Genomic DNA, 18449 nt, shown 5'->3' with positions numbered 1-18449 from the left:
TATATATATATTTAAAGATTTAATTATTATTAAGAAAATAAAAAAAAATTTAATCTTAATATAATTGTAAATCATTAAATTTTCTTTAATACTGGCTTTAATCTTTTTCCTTCCTTTAATAGCATCTCCCTCATAGATTTAACTTTTAGAGTAGTAAAATCTAATTTATTAAAGAGAAATCTACTAAGTACTAAAGATAAATAGATCTAAAATTAGATTTCTGATGTTTAAAAGTAGAAAACACTTTGACATAGGATGGCATAAACACTAGGCATCTTGTAATATCTCGTGTTCTAGGATAAGAAAGTTATAGCTTTATGGGATTCGAACGTAGCTGCAAAGATCTTTTTTTAAGCTTTTTTTTTAATCAGGGGGGAGGTTTCTACATACAGGAATGACGTTCGTGTCTATTGATATAATATGCTAACTGAAATAATAATAATAATAATAAAAGAGGATAATAAACAATGCTCAAAAATCCAATTATCTGCTGATCAAAATGATTGTCGTGTTTCATTTTACTATAAAAAACTTTATCAAGTAAGAATTTTGGGTCTTGAATAAATAGATAATCTTTCCCCCCTTACTGAGATAATTGAGGGACAATACTTTATATATATATTAAATATAAATTAACCTTTATGTTTTCTATAGAAAAGATAAAGGCTACTTTATCAAAAATAAATCAATTTAGCTATAGTAGTTATTAAAAATGCGACCTATCGATCACTGAGTTGAGAAAGGCTTTAAATTTTATATTTGAACAGTGTACTGTACATTACTTTTACAAATAAATAAGATTTCGTATAAGAAGAAAAGGGGATATTTTTTTTGAAAGAAAATGAACGTAATTTTTATGCTAAAAATATCAAAAATGAATTGACCTCTTTATCATGACGAAATGATTAAAGTTTCTAGAGATAAATTATACGAAATGGGAATATTTATCTGGAGAAACAAGCCCAATTTTTTTATTATTTTTTTTAATTCTTAAGGTTAGAAGGATAGAGAGAGAGAGAGGAAAAAAAGAGTGGAGTATAGCCGCGTAGCCTTTGGGATATCATTGTATCTCACGCAGCTTAGCGCCCGAGTAAACGTGGCGTCACGAGAGAGGGGCCCATTACCATGACGACTGTCGCTCGCCCCACGATGATTGGACGCTTTCAACGAAGATCGTGCCACCACACCAGTTGGTGGAGAATGCGCATGTGTAGAGAACCCCACGCAATCTACGCCTGGCGGGAGGTTGATACAGTTAGTGGGCCTGTATCTTGTGTGCGTGTTTGTGAGGGTGGGCGCTTAGCACTGCTACCCGTCATGCACCGCTACAAAGGGATGTCCCCCGGGGGCCTGCGGAGGTGGTAGTCCCGTCCCAATCCCAACGCCCCCCATAGTGCTCGGTGTAATTGGATAAAAGGAAATGACCCAAAGGTGTTGTGTTTTATTGAGGGATTTGAACTGATGATTATCTACGGGAGAGAGGTGTTAGTGAGGAAGGAGGATTCAGGCCAGTATACCTGTGCTTCTCTATAATTATAAGTTTTTTCTTCTTGTTTGTTCTCATTTTATAGGTAGTATACCAAGGCTACTAATATTGAAAATAGGGAGATCGTCTGAAATGTTAAAGTCATATTTGCTGTTTGTGGCGTTGGTCGCTACCTTTATAAGCTCCATCAAGGGTGAAGGTAAGTCCGATACTTCTTTTTTATATCTGCCAAAGAAAGGAGCCTCCCTATAATAGACAGAATTAGATGCAAGAAGGAATAAATTATGGTAGAGTGTTGGTCACGCTGTGTCTCATCTTCGCAGATGGTTCCGAAGACGTCCATGTTATCTTTTAGTTCTACAGAAATTTTTAATTGTTTCTGTAAAATTCCTGTAAATTCAGATTAGAGAAAATCTACAGCTTTTGTTATGTATTATCTTAACCATCTCCTAATAAGAAAAAAAGTAGATGAATGTCGAACATAAAGGTTAGATTAGTAAAGAAAGGACTTGATTATATAAGGTTGAGTTTCTCACAATCGAAGAAATTCTTCATGTTTTTTTGTTTATTTTCTTACGTAGAAGGATATTTGTTAGCTAAAAATCATTATTAATTTGCATAAAATTCGAATTTACTCCGCTTTAAGTAGTTAGTTCTGCTCTAGATAATGTAGAGAAATATTTAAATATTTCTATATCTTCTCTTTATAAAGTTAACTTTTCATATTCGTTATTTCTTACTACTTCCATTTAAGCTAAAGAAATGTTTAAAATTTAATATATTCGCTTTATAAAATTAATTTTTTTTTCCATATCTTGCATTAATATTCCTATTTCAATCAAAAAATTTAAAAAATATATTTAAATTCTGCAAGGATATTCGCTTTACAAGATTAATTTTAACATTTTCTATTCTTTAACATCAGACAAAATATTTTTAAATTTTAATATAAATTTGTATTTCTTCTATAAACTTTCACTTTTCACATTCTTTTATTAGTTATAGTTTAATATTATATATATTTTAATACATTTTACTTCAATATCTAGCTCATAATCTCAAAATTCTATACAGTTTAAGGGTGCTTAGTAGGCATAAGATCAATGGGAAAAATTACAGATTTAGAATTAAAAATTCATATGTTACATATAAAAGCTTGAAATTTCTACATAATTATATTATTAAATAATTAATATCATATAATTAACTAGCTTTATAGAAAGGATAAAGGTCGTTAATTAAAAATAAATCATATTATATACCTACGTTACATATAAGTTAAGCAGAATATAATTACCGAAGTTACTACGTTATGTAGCGCTTAAAAAGAGAGATTTATACCTTAATTAGTATATAAAACCATTTTAAGTTTTAATATTTTCGTAAAACCGATAAAATTATATGAATTGTAACGAGTGTAAATAGGGAAAAACTTATTATGATATAAATCTAATCACATCTAAATTAATTTCATTATGTGTCATAAAATTACAGGAAAGTTTATAGTAAATCCAACATAAAATTCATTAATTGACATAATCTGTAAATAAAATTAGATATAGAAACAGCTTTTAACTTACCTAGTTAACTATAACTTATATAATATATAAGATTTATCTACATTTTAGTTAATTTATGTGAAGTGATGTGAAGAAAATTAAAATTAAAACTGTATTTTATATTAAAAAAAAAAGAAGAAGGGAAGAAAAAAAAGGGAAAAGGTGATAATTTTTTTTTTGTAAAATTTACATTTTCCTAATACTAAAATATGTAATTTATTTCCGAGAATGTAGGAATGAAAGTACATTTGTCGTCAGCATAGTCTATATACAAACGATAAAAAACATTCAGACATTTCTTTTCATCCAATCGCTCTTGTGTACACATTGCTTTGCCTCTAGGTTCTATATAAGTTCTGATATGCGTATCCATTCTGTTATGGAAGGAAAACACTTGGGATTTGAATACGATCGACATTAGGTATTGTGAGTGATATATAAGCCAGTAGTTCGGGGCAATTGCCAAGACAAACTGCTTACCTGAGAAACTAGATATAATAAAAGCATCTGTATTGACACGTAGATGATCAATTAAAATTCTCCGTTTTTTTTTTTAACTTGGCTTGTTTTTAATGGATTTTATTTATCTCTGTATAACAATCCGAGAAGAATATTCAATCAAAATTGTCATTAAAAATTACCCCTTCGTCGTGTAAAAATTGATGTACAATCTATCTTTTGATGGATGTAACGTAACGAAAGATAAAATATGCAATTCGTCATGCAACTAACTCTGCTAGGAAAATATATTATAATGGAAAAGGTTTATAGTTTGCTAAGTAACAGGTTTCGTTGCTTTCAATGAATTTGCTTCTGGTTTGTTTGTCGAAGAATGACTTTCCAACAATATAGAATATGGCTGCAGGGGAAAACTATTTGCATTATAATCGAGTTTACGAATATTATATATTTTACCTTTAGCTATAAATCTTAAAAATCAACAAGATCTCCATTGTTTTCTAAACAATTCGCATAAATTATCATTTGTGGCTTTTTTAAAGCAACCTTTCCCACCCTCCCCCTTCTCCTTTCTTTCCTTTTTTTTTTAAAAAAATAACATTCTCCTAATTAATTTAAGTATTTAATGTATTTTTTTAAATTAATTATTTTATATTAATGTAATAATTTACATCGAATTTATCTTCCAATCTTACTAAAGAAACTGCAAAAAATCCAGATATAGTTTATCGTTTAAAAATAAAGGATGTTTCTTAGCCTAATTTTTAATCTTGTATAAATTTGTCACCAAAATCTTTATAAAAAATTAATTTCTAATAAGTTTAAAATAGCAAATTACATTAATTTCTCTTCGATTTTCTATAAAATTACATGATTATTTTCCCTCAAATTGATTGATTGAATTAGATTTTACTATGAGATAAAATATATAAATGAATTTATCACTTAGTTTTCAATTTTAAAAAAAGGTATTTAAACATAAATTTTAAATAATATATTTAAGAAAGTTTAACTAGAATATAAATTTAAGTACTAGGTTTATTAAAATCGATTAATATTACTTTAAAAATGAAAAAAATAGAGTAAAACCATAAGATAAACGAGTCATCTATGGTGAAGACAGTATGGATTTTCGATGTGATTGGTTATCTCTCTAGTAAGACAACCAATCTTATAGACTGTAAGAATCCTTGCTAATCTTTTCTATCTAGAGAAAGTATTAAAGGGATTTAGGTTGGATAAGTTGAAAGAAAATACCGTTTGAATATCCACAATAACACTTTTCTCCTATCTTTTTTTTTTCATATAATAAATAATAATTATAATTAAGTGAAAATTTTACATGAAATTACTTTAAATTGTTCTTTTTTTTTAAATATAATTTGTAGATTATTTTAAAAATTATTAAATTGTAAATTTAAACAGTTATTAAATTTTAATCTCTTGTAATATTTTACATTCTTTTTCTATAAATTAATCATAATCAGATCAGAAATTTCATACAAAATTTTAATCTTTAATTAAATTATTATGTTTTGCCAGTTAATCTTTAAAGTTAATCAGTTAATAATGATAATATTTAATAATAATCAGTAATAATTTTCTAAAAGTTTTAATCATTTGATTAAAATCCTTCAGCTTAATGTCTATAATAGGTCTTTATTTGTAAAATTAAAAATCTTTTTAGTATAAGAATTCACATTTAATAATTCCTTTATATTATGGAATTTATTTAATGTAAATACAAGGTTTTATATAATATTTTATGAATAATTTAAATCAGACTGCTTTTATATGAATTCTCTTTTTAATGTCTACATTATTATTATTATTATTATTATTTTTTACTACTTTTACTTATTATTTAGTCAGAATATAGTGTAAAATTATCTACAACTCTTATATTTCTTTATATAAAATATTATTTAAGTTGATAAATATATTAATTTACATATCTAAGTAGTAATTTTATAAATGTATGTACTCTTTAATCTTGAATATTCTCCTCTTAAATTTAAGATAATAATTTTATTTTTTTAAGGTTTTCTATTTAAACATTTATAACTTTTTTTTCCCCCTAAATATATCATTCTTTATAATGTTAAGATATTATAAAAATATATGTTGAAAATTTATAAATATATCACTTAATAAAATCTAATAAAAATGAATGAATGATGTCGAGAGATTTTTAAAGCTCTTTTGTATTGCTTTTTCTCTTGAGAATGTTGGCAAATAGTTATAAAAAGGAAACATTATTCTAAAGACTTAACACTTCAAAAGAATATTCATTATACTTTTATGACATTTGAAGACTATATTATTGACTAAAGGATATCCTTTCCTAATTATTTAATATTCTTTTCTGATCAAGTTCTATTATCTTTTGAGTAAGAAAAATCTAATCTAAACAAGCTTTTAATGTAATTTTTGCATTTTAAGCTGTCATGTCTTGTTAAGAATTTTATAAAAATATTTAGTTTAACTAAGTCCTCTAGGCACTTTTAAAACACTACAAACAGGGAGGGAAAAAAATAAATGGAGTGGCATAAAAGGAATTTATTGAAACTATCAGTTTATATTTAAAAAAAAAAGACTTATAGAGTTAAAGATTTTGAGTATTTGAAGTCCTAGTAAGGTTACTAGGAGCTTTCAATTTCGGCTTTTATAAAACAGATGTAGTATATCAACAAATTTAAAATTTTAAACTCTCTGGGGGCAAAATCATCAACAAAATTTGCTAGGCTTGGGGTTAAGCTGATTGAAGTGAACTGAAACGAGAGTATTGGCCGTCTGCCAACAGATTAATGAATAATCCAGGAGCATTCTGGAAGAGGTGCAAAAGAGTCCAGGATCCTTACACCAACAGTCTGAAGTCTCAAGAGAGATTCTTTATGCTTAGAAGTTTCCTACTTGAAATTGAACTAGTTTATATGTTCGTATAAATGATTTTTGAATCTTATTTCTTTTAAAAAAATATAAAGNATGCAATTTTATATAAAGAAACTTGAGATGAAATAAAGAAATAATAAGAAATTTTTCGAATAAATCGATCAGTATAACAATAATAATAATAAGATTTTTATACATTAAACCACGTTAGATATATATTAAACAGTATTAAATATTTACATAGTAGGAAATTTTGTTTATCTATCAACTTGATTCTTAATTTCATCTAGGATTTTTGTCACTCTGATGAAAAATAAAACTCTGGGGAAAGTTTGGAAGAAAATAATCAAATTTCCAAATTTAATTTTTATCTCTTTTTCTGAGTTTAGTTTCTACACTATTATCGTATCATTTAACTGATTATACATATCAGTTAGAAAGTATACACAAATAGCAAAGCCTATATATATATATATATATAATTATTTATTAATTAAAAGATAATATAAAATGATATCTCGATTTCTCTATTTAAATGTTTAATATATAGATAACCGCAATGTAAATAGCTAACGAAATTAAATTCTAATCAGTTATCGGGTAGTCTTATTTACATAAAATTAAACGTGACGAATTTTTCGTAGATAAATTTTAGTGCGGTGTAATTCTCCAACAGTTTGTTACAAGCTAAAATATGTGAAAATCCCACAAAGCAGTTGCCTTGGCGACGACCATCCTGCTTCAGAGAATACACCAATTAGTCTCATAGTTTGTCTAATGCAATTAAGTCATAGTCGACAACGACAGGTGGTCCCATTCAAATATTCAGACTTGCTTTTCAACCACTTCCGATCACATTTCCTCCTATAAGTGGCAGAGGAAGTGGGAATTTCTATTTCCTCGACGACACATTTTAACAATAATTATCGAAAGTTTCCTTCATAAAACATTTAAAAAAGGAAAAAAAAAAACCCCTTTTAGAATCTTATTAACATCTACAAAATTTATTTTATTAATAATTTATGATATTTTCCAATCGGAAAAAGAGGATTCTAGTTAGAACATTTGTAAGCTCACGCCTTAAATTATTATCATTTACATACAAGTCGACCTCCCCTATAACACTGTTGATTTTTCCGTTTTATATGAATTCCATGTTGTACGAGTCACTTAGATTTTACAAATACGTGTGCCGTGCTGTGAACGGCTCATGTATTTGTAAAATCTAAGTGACTCGTACAACATGGAATTCATATAAAACGGAAAAATCAACAGTGTTATAGGGGAGGTCGACTTGTATGTAAATGATAATAATTTAAGGCGTGAGCTTACAAATGTTCTAACTAGAATCCTCTTTTTCCGATTGGAAAATATCATAAATTATTAATAAAATTAATTTTGTAGATGTTAATAAGATTCTAAAAGGGGTTTTTTTTTCCTTTTTTAAATGTTTTATGAAGGAAACTTTCGATAATTATTGTTAAAATGTGTCGTCGAGGAAATAGAAATTCCCACTTCCTCTGCCACTTATAGGAGGAAATGTGATCGGAAGTGGTTGAAAAGCAAGTCTGAATATTTGAATGGGACCACCTGTCGTTGTCGACTATGACTTAATTGCATTAGACAAACTATGAGACTAATTGGTGTATTCTCTGAAGCAGGATGGTCGTCGCCAAGGCAACTGCTTTGTGGGATTTTCACATATTTTAGCTTGTAACAAACTGTTGGAGAATTACACCGCACTAAAATTTATCTACGAAAAATTCGTCACGTTTAATTTTATGTAAATAAGACTACCCGATAACTGATTAGAATTTAATTTCGTTAGCTATTTACATTGCGGTTATCTATATATTAAACATTTAAATAGAGAAATCGAGATATCATTTTATATTATCTTTTAATTAATAAATAATTATATATATATATATATATAGGCTTTGCTATTTGTGTATACTTTCTAACTGATATGTATAATCAGTTAAATGATACGATAATAGTGTAGAAACTAAACTCAGAAAAAGAGATAAAAATTAAATTTGGAAATTTGATTATTTTCTTCCAAACTTTCCCCAGAGTTTTATTTTTCATCAGAGTGACAAAAATCCTAGATGAAATTAAGAATCAAGTTGATAGATAAACAAAATTTCCTACTATGTAAATATTTAATACTGTTTAATATATATCTAACGTGGTTTAATGTATAAAAATCTTATTATTATTATTGTTATACTGATCGATTTATTCGAAAAATTTCTTATTATTTCTTTATTTCATCTCAAGTTTCTTTATATAAAATTGCATAAAATTCTACTATTAAATAGTAATTAAAATTAAATACGATGAGAATTTTTAACGATATAAAAAATTAATTAAAACTACCTTAATATATATATATACACGACAATTATATAATAAATATAAAGTAAATTAATCTAACAACTTAATAAGATAACCGAGATGAAAATTTAATATCGATACTCGGTTAAAAAGAAGAAGAGAAAAATAATAATAATAAACGAAATTAAATCAAGCTATTAATTAATTACGGGAAGATAATAAAGTTGAAAACTTTATTAAAAAGATAATGAAACGAATGTTTAGTTCATAGGAGCAACGTATAAAAATTTCTTAATTCATTTTGTCTTTAGAGAAGTGATGAGAATGTTTTTAAGAAGAAGAATTCTCTCGAATTTCATACTGTGCATTTTCTAAAAATATATATATATATATATATATATTTTCATCGCCTCAATACTTTTCATCGAACACCTCTTGCGGTAACATCAAATGGAATTAACTTGAAAATGTTATCATTAAACAGATCGGCAGATCGGCGACTACAAAATTATCGACAGAAGATGGAATCGCTTCCACATTCGCCTCATTAGGCAAAGTCTCGTGACAGTTCCCCCCCCTCCGGCCCCTTTGTCGCCCCGTTCATCGACTGGGTATTGGAATTTACATCTGCTATTTGTGGGATGAAACACAACAGAGGGAGGGGGAAAAAGAGAGGGGGAGGTTACATTCTAGAGATAAGGCAACCAGACCAAGAATTGACTATGTCCTGATTTTTTTTAATTTTTTTTTTTTCTTTCTTTCTTTACTCCTCTCCTCTCTCCTCTTGGTTTCTTGGCACGAGTGAAATGGGTCCTTAGGTCGTTTATGAATTTTTTTCATAATACAATTTCGATATATTCATCTATTGCTATTAAATCTTACCGAATGAGGTTTACTACCCACTAAAACCAATTTTTCCATCATGCCAGAAATGAAAAATAAACTTAAACGTTGTTTATGACGTTTAAATTCTGATGATTGATTCATACGAAATGTTGTAATCTCGCATAATTTTATTTTCTAAAACCGAAATTACGTTTTAGTACCTGGAGAGATGTTTTAAAACAAACTACATCAATGCTAATTTCTTAATAAGTAGATACATCTTAATTGCTTTCGCGTGTTACTCGCTTTAAAATGGATAACCGATGTTGTTTTAACAATTTTAATTAATTATAATATTCATTTATTTTATAGGAAATGAATGTTTTCATTGCTTACTTCCTGTTTAGACTAGAAAACAGAAAAAGAAAAACAGATATTAATACAAGTCGACCACCCCCTATAACACTGTTGATTATTCCGTTTTATATGAATTCCATGTTGTACGAGTCACTTAGATTTTACAAATACGTGTGCCGGGTTGTGAACGGCTCACGTATTTGTAAAATCTAAGTGACTCGTACAACATGAAATTCATATAAAACGGAATAATCAAGTGTTATAGGGGGGGTCGACTGTAATAATGAAATTTCAAAGATACGGTTCTATTCTCGTCTCGATGTGATAAGCCGTTTTAATCTATAAAGTTTTAAGTTTTAAACGACACAAAAATTACAATCGAATATTAATTTAAATACGCTGTGTGTCCATCTTGAAAAAAAAAAAAAATTGCAAAATTGACGTGACTCTTCCTTTAAAAAAAAATATATTTCGACTAATTTAAACTTTTGCAGAAGTAATAATTTTTAAAGTAACTGGAAAGAATTCATCTTTATGAACGGAATTAATCAAATTTGATTCCATATTACGAAAGAATAATTTGAAAACTTATGGAAAAAAGAAGTTAAAAACATTGTTACTTTTAGCAATATCACGAAAAAGCAAGTTTTTATAGCTTATGCAGCAGTCACGCTGTGGACAAGTAATGTGGTGTATCCAGCATCTCAGGCTATTCACCAAAGTTACAAACTCCCTCTTTTGTTTCTTTTTTTTTCCTCTCTCCCCTTTTTCTCACTATCCCTCTTGATCGTCTCGGGTTCATTTTCTTAGCATTGTGAGTTTGGCAAAATGCCACAGTTCGACCGCCTAGCGCGTTTTTGGCTGATGGGATGGCTGTATGGGTGTGCTGATTATCCGATTTGTGTATATCGCTGAATGGGATCTGTTGACATCAACGCTTGCAGTTGATTGCCTTTAATTAGAAATACGAGGAAAAGGTCTTCCCTGGTAACAATGCTCAGTCTTTCTTTTATAACAATAGTAGTTTATAAAAGTTGGATTAACTCTTATATAGAAATATCGCTCTTTTGATCCATGACATAAGCGAAATCTACTTAAAACGCCCATAAAATTCGATATAACAAAGCCTAGGAATTATATCGACCCGTTTCTTAAATTGCTAAGATATTAACAGATTTTCCTGTGATTTTTGATATAATTCAGGATTTAGGTATTTAATGATGTCTGTTTTAATGCTTTCTTATACGAAATCAATAGAAATTGTTACCCGTTGTTGTTACAAGACGTTTCAAGAAGATATCATCGAGATTTTATATCCGTAAGAAAGGGATTCAAAGAAAGAATAGTGCGTAATGTCTCTAGAGTTTTGAGTTCTCCGTAAAAACAGTGTTACGCCCATAATAATTTGTCTAATAGCCAAGTGATTAATGCATTCCTCTCTCCCCAGTAGGTTAAGTCGGATTCACCTGGGAATGTTCGAAAATTATAACTAGAGTGTTCACCCATCACTCAGATACACTAGAATAAAAATAATTTTATCTTCTATATTATACGAAAGTCTTTGCTTAAGGATAACTTTATAATAATGTTTTTTTACATTTAAAATTAATTTTTTCATGAATATATCATCAAGACTTTAATTATAAGCTTCGCAACTTTGAAATTATACTCTCAGGGGTGTTTCCACTTTATTTATTCTGATGCTTTTTCAAATTAGTTGATATCATGAGAAATGTGATCCTTATACAGACTATTTATTGATTACATGTTTGTATATGCACTGATCGTGGCATTTAGCAGTCAATTTAGAAAATTGCACAAATAGCTGTTGAAGTATTGATCAGTTTTTTTTTTTCCTTTGAGATCTCAAAGACGAAAATGTTTCTCTGCCTAAAAGTTTTCTTTTAGCTATTTTCGTTACCTAATATATGAAATTCGAAGTGAATAGAAACACTAGGGAACAATTGCAGGCCTCATCAAGATTCTCTTTAATTTTCTGTAATCTAATCCTTCAGGACAATCAAGAGTTGTGAAGGATCGAAAACCGATAAATAATTCGCTTTAAATGGGAATTTTTTTTGTTATAAAAATGTATTATTTCTCATCAATCCTTTACCATTTCGTCCATAGGGTATTAAATCTCCATTTATAAAGTAGATTTGAAAATCTATTGCGTGTACAAAAATTCTGATTATGGATTTGCATTCAGTTATATTTTTCGAAGTCAATTAATCTCACGAATACTTAAAAAAACTAAACAAAAAAAAAGGAGAAAAATTCTATTCAAGCTATCGGCTATTTCTATTCTTCTTCTTCTCCGCTTCCCTAAATTTTCTATAAATTCTAACCTCCATTTTATTTTTTGGACAACCTTGTTAACTTTAATGCATCCATAACTCAATCTTGACTCTAGAAACCTTATAGATCTTGCTCTAGCTATATTTTTGATATTACCAAAGATATTTTTATTATCCAATGTCCCAAAACAGTATTACTTTCCAAAACCTCAAATAATAATAATAATAATAAAAAAGTGTTAACTACAAACTTCAATTAATTTTCTCGTGTTTAATGTCTTTCGATAAATCTTAACAGATAATTTTCAGCATCAAAGATTGAGATCTTTTCTAATCTTAATAGTTTCATTTTGAAGGATGACGTTAAGAATTACATTACTAGAAAAAAAAATAAGTCTCCTGCTAATTAAAACATCAACTTAATGAACCTTATAATGATATATGATGATGTTCGTATATAATTTTTCATCTATACGTTAGAATAATTCGAACAGTCGAGCAGAAAATAATTGAATTTAAATCGACAATTTTAAATCATAGGAAAAAAAAATCAAGATAAATAAAATATGATCGAGACAAAATATTAAATTTTTTTTTTAACTCGTCCATTTTTACAAAATATGCAACGTTTAATAAACTTTTAACGAATAATCAACTTTGATTTGAAATATTGATAAATTCTCTCCCATTCATCTTGTATTTTAGCCTTTGGCATGCAAGTATAACGAACTTAAGATATCCTTTTGGTTTATTTAGGAAGCGAAAAATGGCATCATTTATAATTGAAAAAGGATAGAAAATATTTATTAATATTTAATAAAAATANTTATATTTATATTTTTTAAGACTCTAAATATGCATAATTTATATAAAAAATAATATATATATATATATCTACACTAAGTTAAGCATCCCCCAAAAATAATATAAATAAATTTTTTACATTTGTTAGTTAATAAATTACCATCTGAGAATTTCTACATCGTTATAAACCAGACAGACAGTCTTCTTAAGCATCATTCTTCTCTGTTATCTTCTTTGAGACTGTATTGACACTATAAACTTTATCTAAATCACAAGCAGAGAGAGTTTATGCTAGTCTCAATAATCAAAGTCTGGTCCATGTCTGATGGAATGGACAATCATTAATCCTCATACTGTGATTGCCCGGTAAGGATTAACTCAACTAATGGCCATCTCATCACACGAACAGGTTGAATCCGATAGAGATTTCGAATTCGTTTAACGTATCGCTGACCTTTGACTTCTGGCTAATGCTCTTCTATTTTTTTTTCCCCCTCTCTCTCTCTCTGACCAAACAAATCTATCAGCATTACATAAAGACACACTTATTACTTCCATCTAGAGCATTTTCTCGAATAAGAAATTCACATACGCGTTGCATTAACAAAACAAAAGATCTATGGTCACGAAAGGGCATTTTACTATAGTCACGCAATTATCACAAAAGTTTTTCTGTGAATGTTTGACGTTTCTTGACCAACGGTGACGATAGCAACGAAGTAAATAGATATATATGTATATATATATATATATATATATTATTTTTTTAATATACTTCTTATTTCAAAGAGTCAATGATTGGTATTGAAGTTAAGGGGGAGAAAAATGGACAAACATCATCTGCTGTATGGTTAATCGATTGGAGGAATAGATGGTCGATGACGTCACGCTAGAATATACCTCGTGGTCATTAACCGAAGAGGAAACACTAAAAAAAAAATCAGATAGTGTAATATAGTTACTGTTTATGGGCTCTTCCGCAGAATTAAAGTTAAAAAAAAAACATTTATTCTCATTTTCTAACTTAATCTTAAAATTTATCTTTTCTATATTTTCCTGTTTTAAAGCTTTAATCCCATAATAATGAATAAAAATTGAGTAATAAAGACTGATTTAAAAATTAAACAAAAGACATAAATTCATACAATTTTTTCTTTTTAAAATCGTTCCATTTACGTATACATAAATGTAGGTTATATATGTATATAAAACGAAGGAATAATATTTGAAAATTTCAGTATAAAATCAATATATATATAGGTTATATTTAACTGGATTTTTTTACTATTAATATATTATTATTATTACTTGGTATAATTTTGATTAGCAGAAAATATTGACGTTATTCTTACTTTCGAGGAGGGGGGTGGGTGTATTTTTGTATTTTTTGAAATATATTTTCTGTTTTAAAGTTTCGTGTTAACTGTCAAGTCCGAAAATTTTGATAAATTAACCCACGTTTCAGAATTGTAAATTTAACTTGCCTTTTGTTTGAAGATTCTGCATCATTCTCTTAGGAATTTATTTCGAATGGATGAAAGGTCATATCTTAACTAAAGTAAAATGACTGTAGAAGTTATTAAACAATTGGAATAGAGGTTTTTTTTAAAATTTAATTATAATTAACATATAGATTATATTTAATCTTTTGTTTTTAAACTTATGATTAAGGTAACGAAAATAAATAAATAAATAAATAAATAATTCTATTAAACGTAATAAATTTTAATTTTAATTAAACATTTTCTAATTGTGAGAATTTTATTATTAAAAATTTAAATTATTATTCATTTGTCTATTTGTTTGGAGATTAATTTAATAATAATTATTATTATTGTTTAACACGATAAAGATTATCGAGTTTTCATAATAAATTTAATGAAACGAAAAAAAAGATTTGATACGAATTTAATAATAATAATAAATATATATTTTAATAATGATTGTATGATGTTTGAGAATTGAAAAAAATAATATAAATATTTCGAAATGATCGAAGTATAGGCGAAAGAATAATGTCAATAGAAGTAGGTTAAATCCATTCACACGGGCTTCTCGTTCTATTGCCAACAGCTAGAAGAAGATAGTGTGAGGTCATGAGATCGTTTTCGGTAGTCTTCACATCCAGATTCTGTAAAAGATTCCCTTGGGGGGACAGACTGAACCATAGCCTCAAATCGGTTTCTGAGTCATCGCTCTTCCGTCCAGTCAGTCTGATTTCTAAGCCTTTTTTCTAGTCTTTCGACAGCTAATCTGTGAAACCACGAAAGGCACTTAGGCATCGAAGATGGGTTTCTCATCAACTTTTTTGTTTTTTCTTTCTTTCCCAAGAGATTGGATACTCGTAAGTCTCTCATTGCAGCACATGTACACCACGGGATTTGATGTGGTAAAAATGTTGCTCTTCTTTATCTTACCGAGAATTCTGACAGCATTTTTATGCCGTGTTTATCGATAAAATATTATGTCAATCCAGTCAAGATCAGGTAAATAAACTGTTTCACGAGGTTTGACGATGTTAAACTGTCCTCTGTCAGCCGGGGTTAGAGTTATGTCAAATTATGTCAGGTTTGATGGGCAATGTAATACGATCGCGTTAGATGGAAAAGATAATTATGTAGATTGAAGAATGCGTGTTAAATAGCTGTAAATAAATTATCTCGAATTTCAGATATAAAATAATTTAATACGCCAAGCAATAAAATAGAATTTAACTAGAGAAACTCAATATCTAGAGATTTAACGAGCTAATTTTAATGAAAATAATTACTTAATATCGTATACTAGTCGAGCCGTATATGTAATTCTTATTACAATATTTAAAAAAAAAAAAAACGGAAGTGACGCAGAAACGTTCTAGGTAACGGTGAACTTCCGCTCACGAGTCGATCTTTAATCATCATTAGAAGTGCACGCGATGTATTGAACATGCGCAATATCTGTCGCAGTGTCGATTTATTTTCCTCTATCACTCTGATGTTCTCACGAAACACACAATGTTCAATGACTCCACGAAATTTTCATGATGATACGGATCCTTTCTCTCCTCCGCATCACTTTTCCTCGCTCAATTGAGTAAAAATTACGCCAGAAAAATCCTACGAACGACACGAAATACAATAGAATTTATAAATTACTTCGACAAGAGATCATCGACAAGGAAATTTAAATATTTTAAAGGATAAAAATAATAATAAAAAAATGGACCCAATAGTCTAATAAATTACAGTAACGGTTTCGCTGCGTGTTGGATGTTTTATTGATACGTAAATGTCATTCTTATAAATAAGTTATGCCAGCTTATTCTTGTTTTAGTCAACAACTTGTCGGAGATGATGGATGAATAGATTATGCAGAGTAAACGTTTGTTTGAGAGTGTGTGTGTGTGTGTGTTTACGGGTCGAATTGTATGAGAGAATATTGTCCAATCTTTATTTTGCGTTAAGCTAAAATATATTTAAACTAAATGAAAAGGGAGGTTTCTAGTTTTCGAAAATTAAACCAAACTTTCAATCACACGTTATTGTAAGGGATAACAGTAACATTGTTTGCCTATCCTCTTGGGGAAGAGAAAATGGTAACATTGGACGCTATCCAAACCGCTGTTGTCGTTTAGTCATCGGTTACCATAGTAACGGGAGGGGCAGAAAATTTTTAGGAAATATGCAGGTTATTTTATAGCAGATAATTTCCTCATATTATTACTTTAGTTAAAGAAAAAACGTAGACCCACTTTCTATAATGAATGAAAAAAATTAATAATCTGATAACTTGTCCTTTTAGAAGAATGATTAATAAAGCTTAAAACGAATAGTTTGACAGGAAAAAGAAAAAAAAAATTTTTTTCCACCCTTTCGACAGAATATACTTCAGTTTTATTGTCAACTTTCATAATTTATAATTATGAAGATTTTAAGTGAAATTAGAAAAATTTTTAAATTGTTAGAAAAATTTTCTATCGCTTCACATTTTATATATTTTAGAAAAATTTAAGGTGTTGTGTTTTTTTTTTATTTTGCCATCTTATTTCCAAACTTCCTTCAGACGATTACCCCTGTAAATCAGTTTTCCCATGTAATACTGAAGCAAGGCAACGGAGTCGTATTTTTAATTACATCGCTGCATCATTCATGAGTATATCGACGAAAAGAGCCAGTGGTAAGAGATTTTTGATTTTTTTTTGTTTCGGAAACAATAACAGTTTTCCAATGGAAAGTTAATTAAATCGTACCTGTTGGATTCTAGACATCTAATATAGTAAGAATTGCATTCCGAACAACTTTTCTAATTGAACTGATAAGCAAGTTCGAAACGACGAACCTACTTAACAGGGAATGAATTTACTGTGTGACACCTGGAGACGCCCACGGTGGCCTGTTTCTATAGCAACAAAGACACCGAGGCGGAATATAAACGAACAAACAATGAGAGCCCGTCATGTGGATAACCTCCCTATTGACGCCCTACTTTTCTATTCCTTACATCAATGAGAACGAAGAAATTATTCAGATGTCAACTCTTGATATGTTTCGATTTTATATATACTCTTTCTTTCCGTACCTTTTTATATTTTCATTCGATTCTTTTAATTAGAAAATTTATAATTAAAACTGGATCTTTGTAAAAATTATAGAATCACTTTCTTTCCGTACCTTTTTATATTTTCATTCGATTCTTTTAATTATAAAATTTATAATTAAAACTGGAAAAGTTTCGTTTGTTTTACCATCACATTCTTTCGGGTTGCTTCGATAATTTCTGTTGCTTTTCGGTCCACCAGCGACCGAATGGATAAAACCGCCGAGTACTGGTAGTTAGTCTCGGATTCGTCTCTGGCCGAGGGGTGACCGCGAAGATTTTTTCCGGATTTTCAAGGGTCTAGCATCTAAACGGGAGCCAGTTTCCTATAGAAAGTCCTTCCGGAAGGCATTCCCTTGGCTGATAGCCCACGAGTCGCGTTGCCTTATTCCATTAATCCAATTCTGTTGATTTTCAGGCTTTCTCATTGGATTAAAATTGAATCGTTCTATGAAAAAAAACCAGCACCTGTTCATAATGGTCAACTGTGACTATTTGACGACGGAGTTAACGTTTGCCCGAGTTCGTTGAGTAATTTATAGAAATGCTCTCTGAGCTTCCCGAAAAGTTGAAATTTTGGACATTTGAGATTTTTGCGTAGATCGATTCGGTTACAACCCGATATTTTAGCTAATGAGCGAAGTTTGAATAAGTCGATTTCAAAAATGATCGAATTAGAGTACAGTAGAGCGTCGTTTATCCGAAAGCTGGTTATCCGAAACGTCCGTTATCCGAAAGCATTCCAGTCGGCAAATTTAAATTTTCGCTAGTGCTGTGGCGCTGCAATCTTCGGCTATTTCTCGGGCTACTCAAATATTTTACGTTTTTGATACTAAATTAACTTCTGGAGTA

At 29.0% G+C, this 18449-nt stretch overlaps 1 protein-coding gene across 10 annotated transcripts in view; it reads left to right on the top strand.

The window, feature by feature from the left end:
• LOC111632500 (tyrosine-protein phosphatase Lar-like) overlaps window positions 1-18449 on the top strand; it is a 395822-nt gene that overhangs the window by 207816 nt on the left and 169557 nt on the right. For 9 of the 10 annotated variants that reach the window (XM_023377009.1, XM_023376993.1, XM_023376968.1 and 6 more), the window contains one exon: window positions 1572-1685. In XM_023377009.1, coding sequence (XP_023232777.1) covers window positions 1619-1685 — 67 coding nt within the window. In that variant the 5' untranslated portion in view covers window positions 1572-1618. Of the gene's footprint in view, window positions 1-397; window positions 1432-1571; window positions 1686-18449 lie in introns of those variants that run through there. The other variant, XM_023376951.1, reaches the window with a different exon arrangement.

Source organism: Centruroides sculpturatus, unplaced genomic scaffold (genome assembly GCF_000671375.1).
Source record: "Centruroides sculpturatus isolate CEXI.00-Female unplaced genomic scaffold, Cexi_2.0 scaffold125, whole genome shotgun sequence".
Lineage (NCBI taxonomy): Eukaryota > Metazoa > Arthropoda > Arachnida > Scorpiones > Buthidae > Centruroides > Centruroides sculpturatus.
Note: the sequence above shows the minus strand (reverse complement) of the source record. Positions and strands in the feature narration are given on the sequence as shown.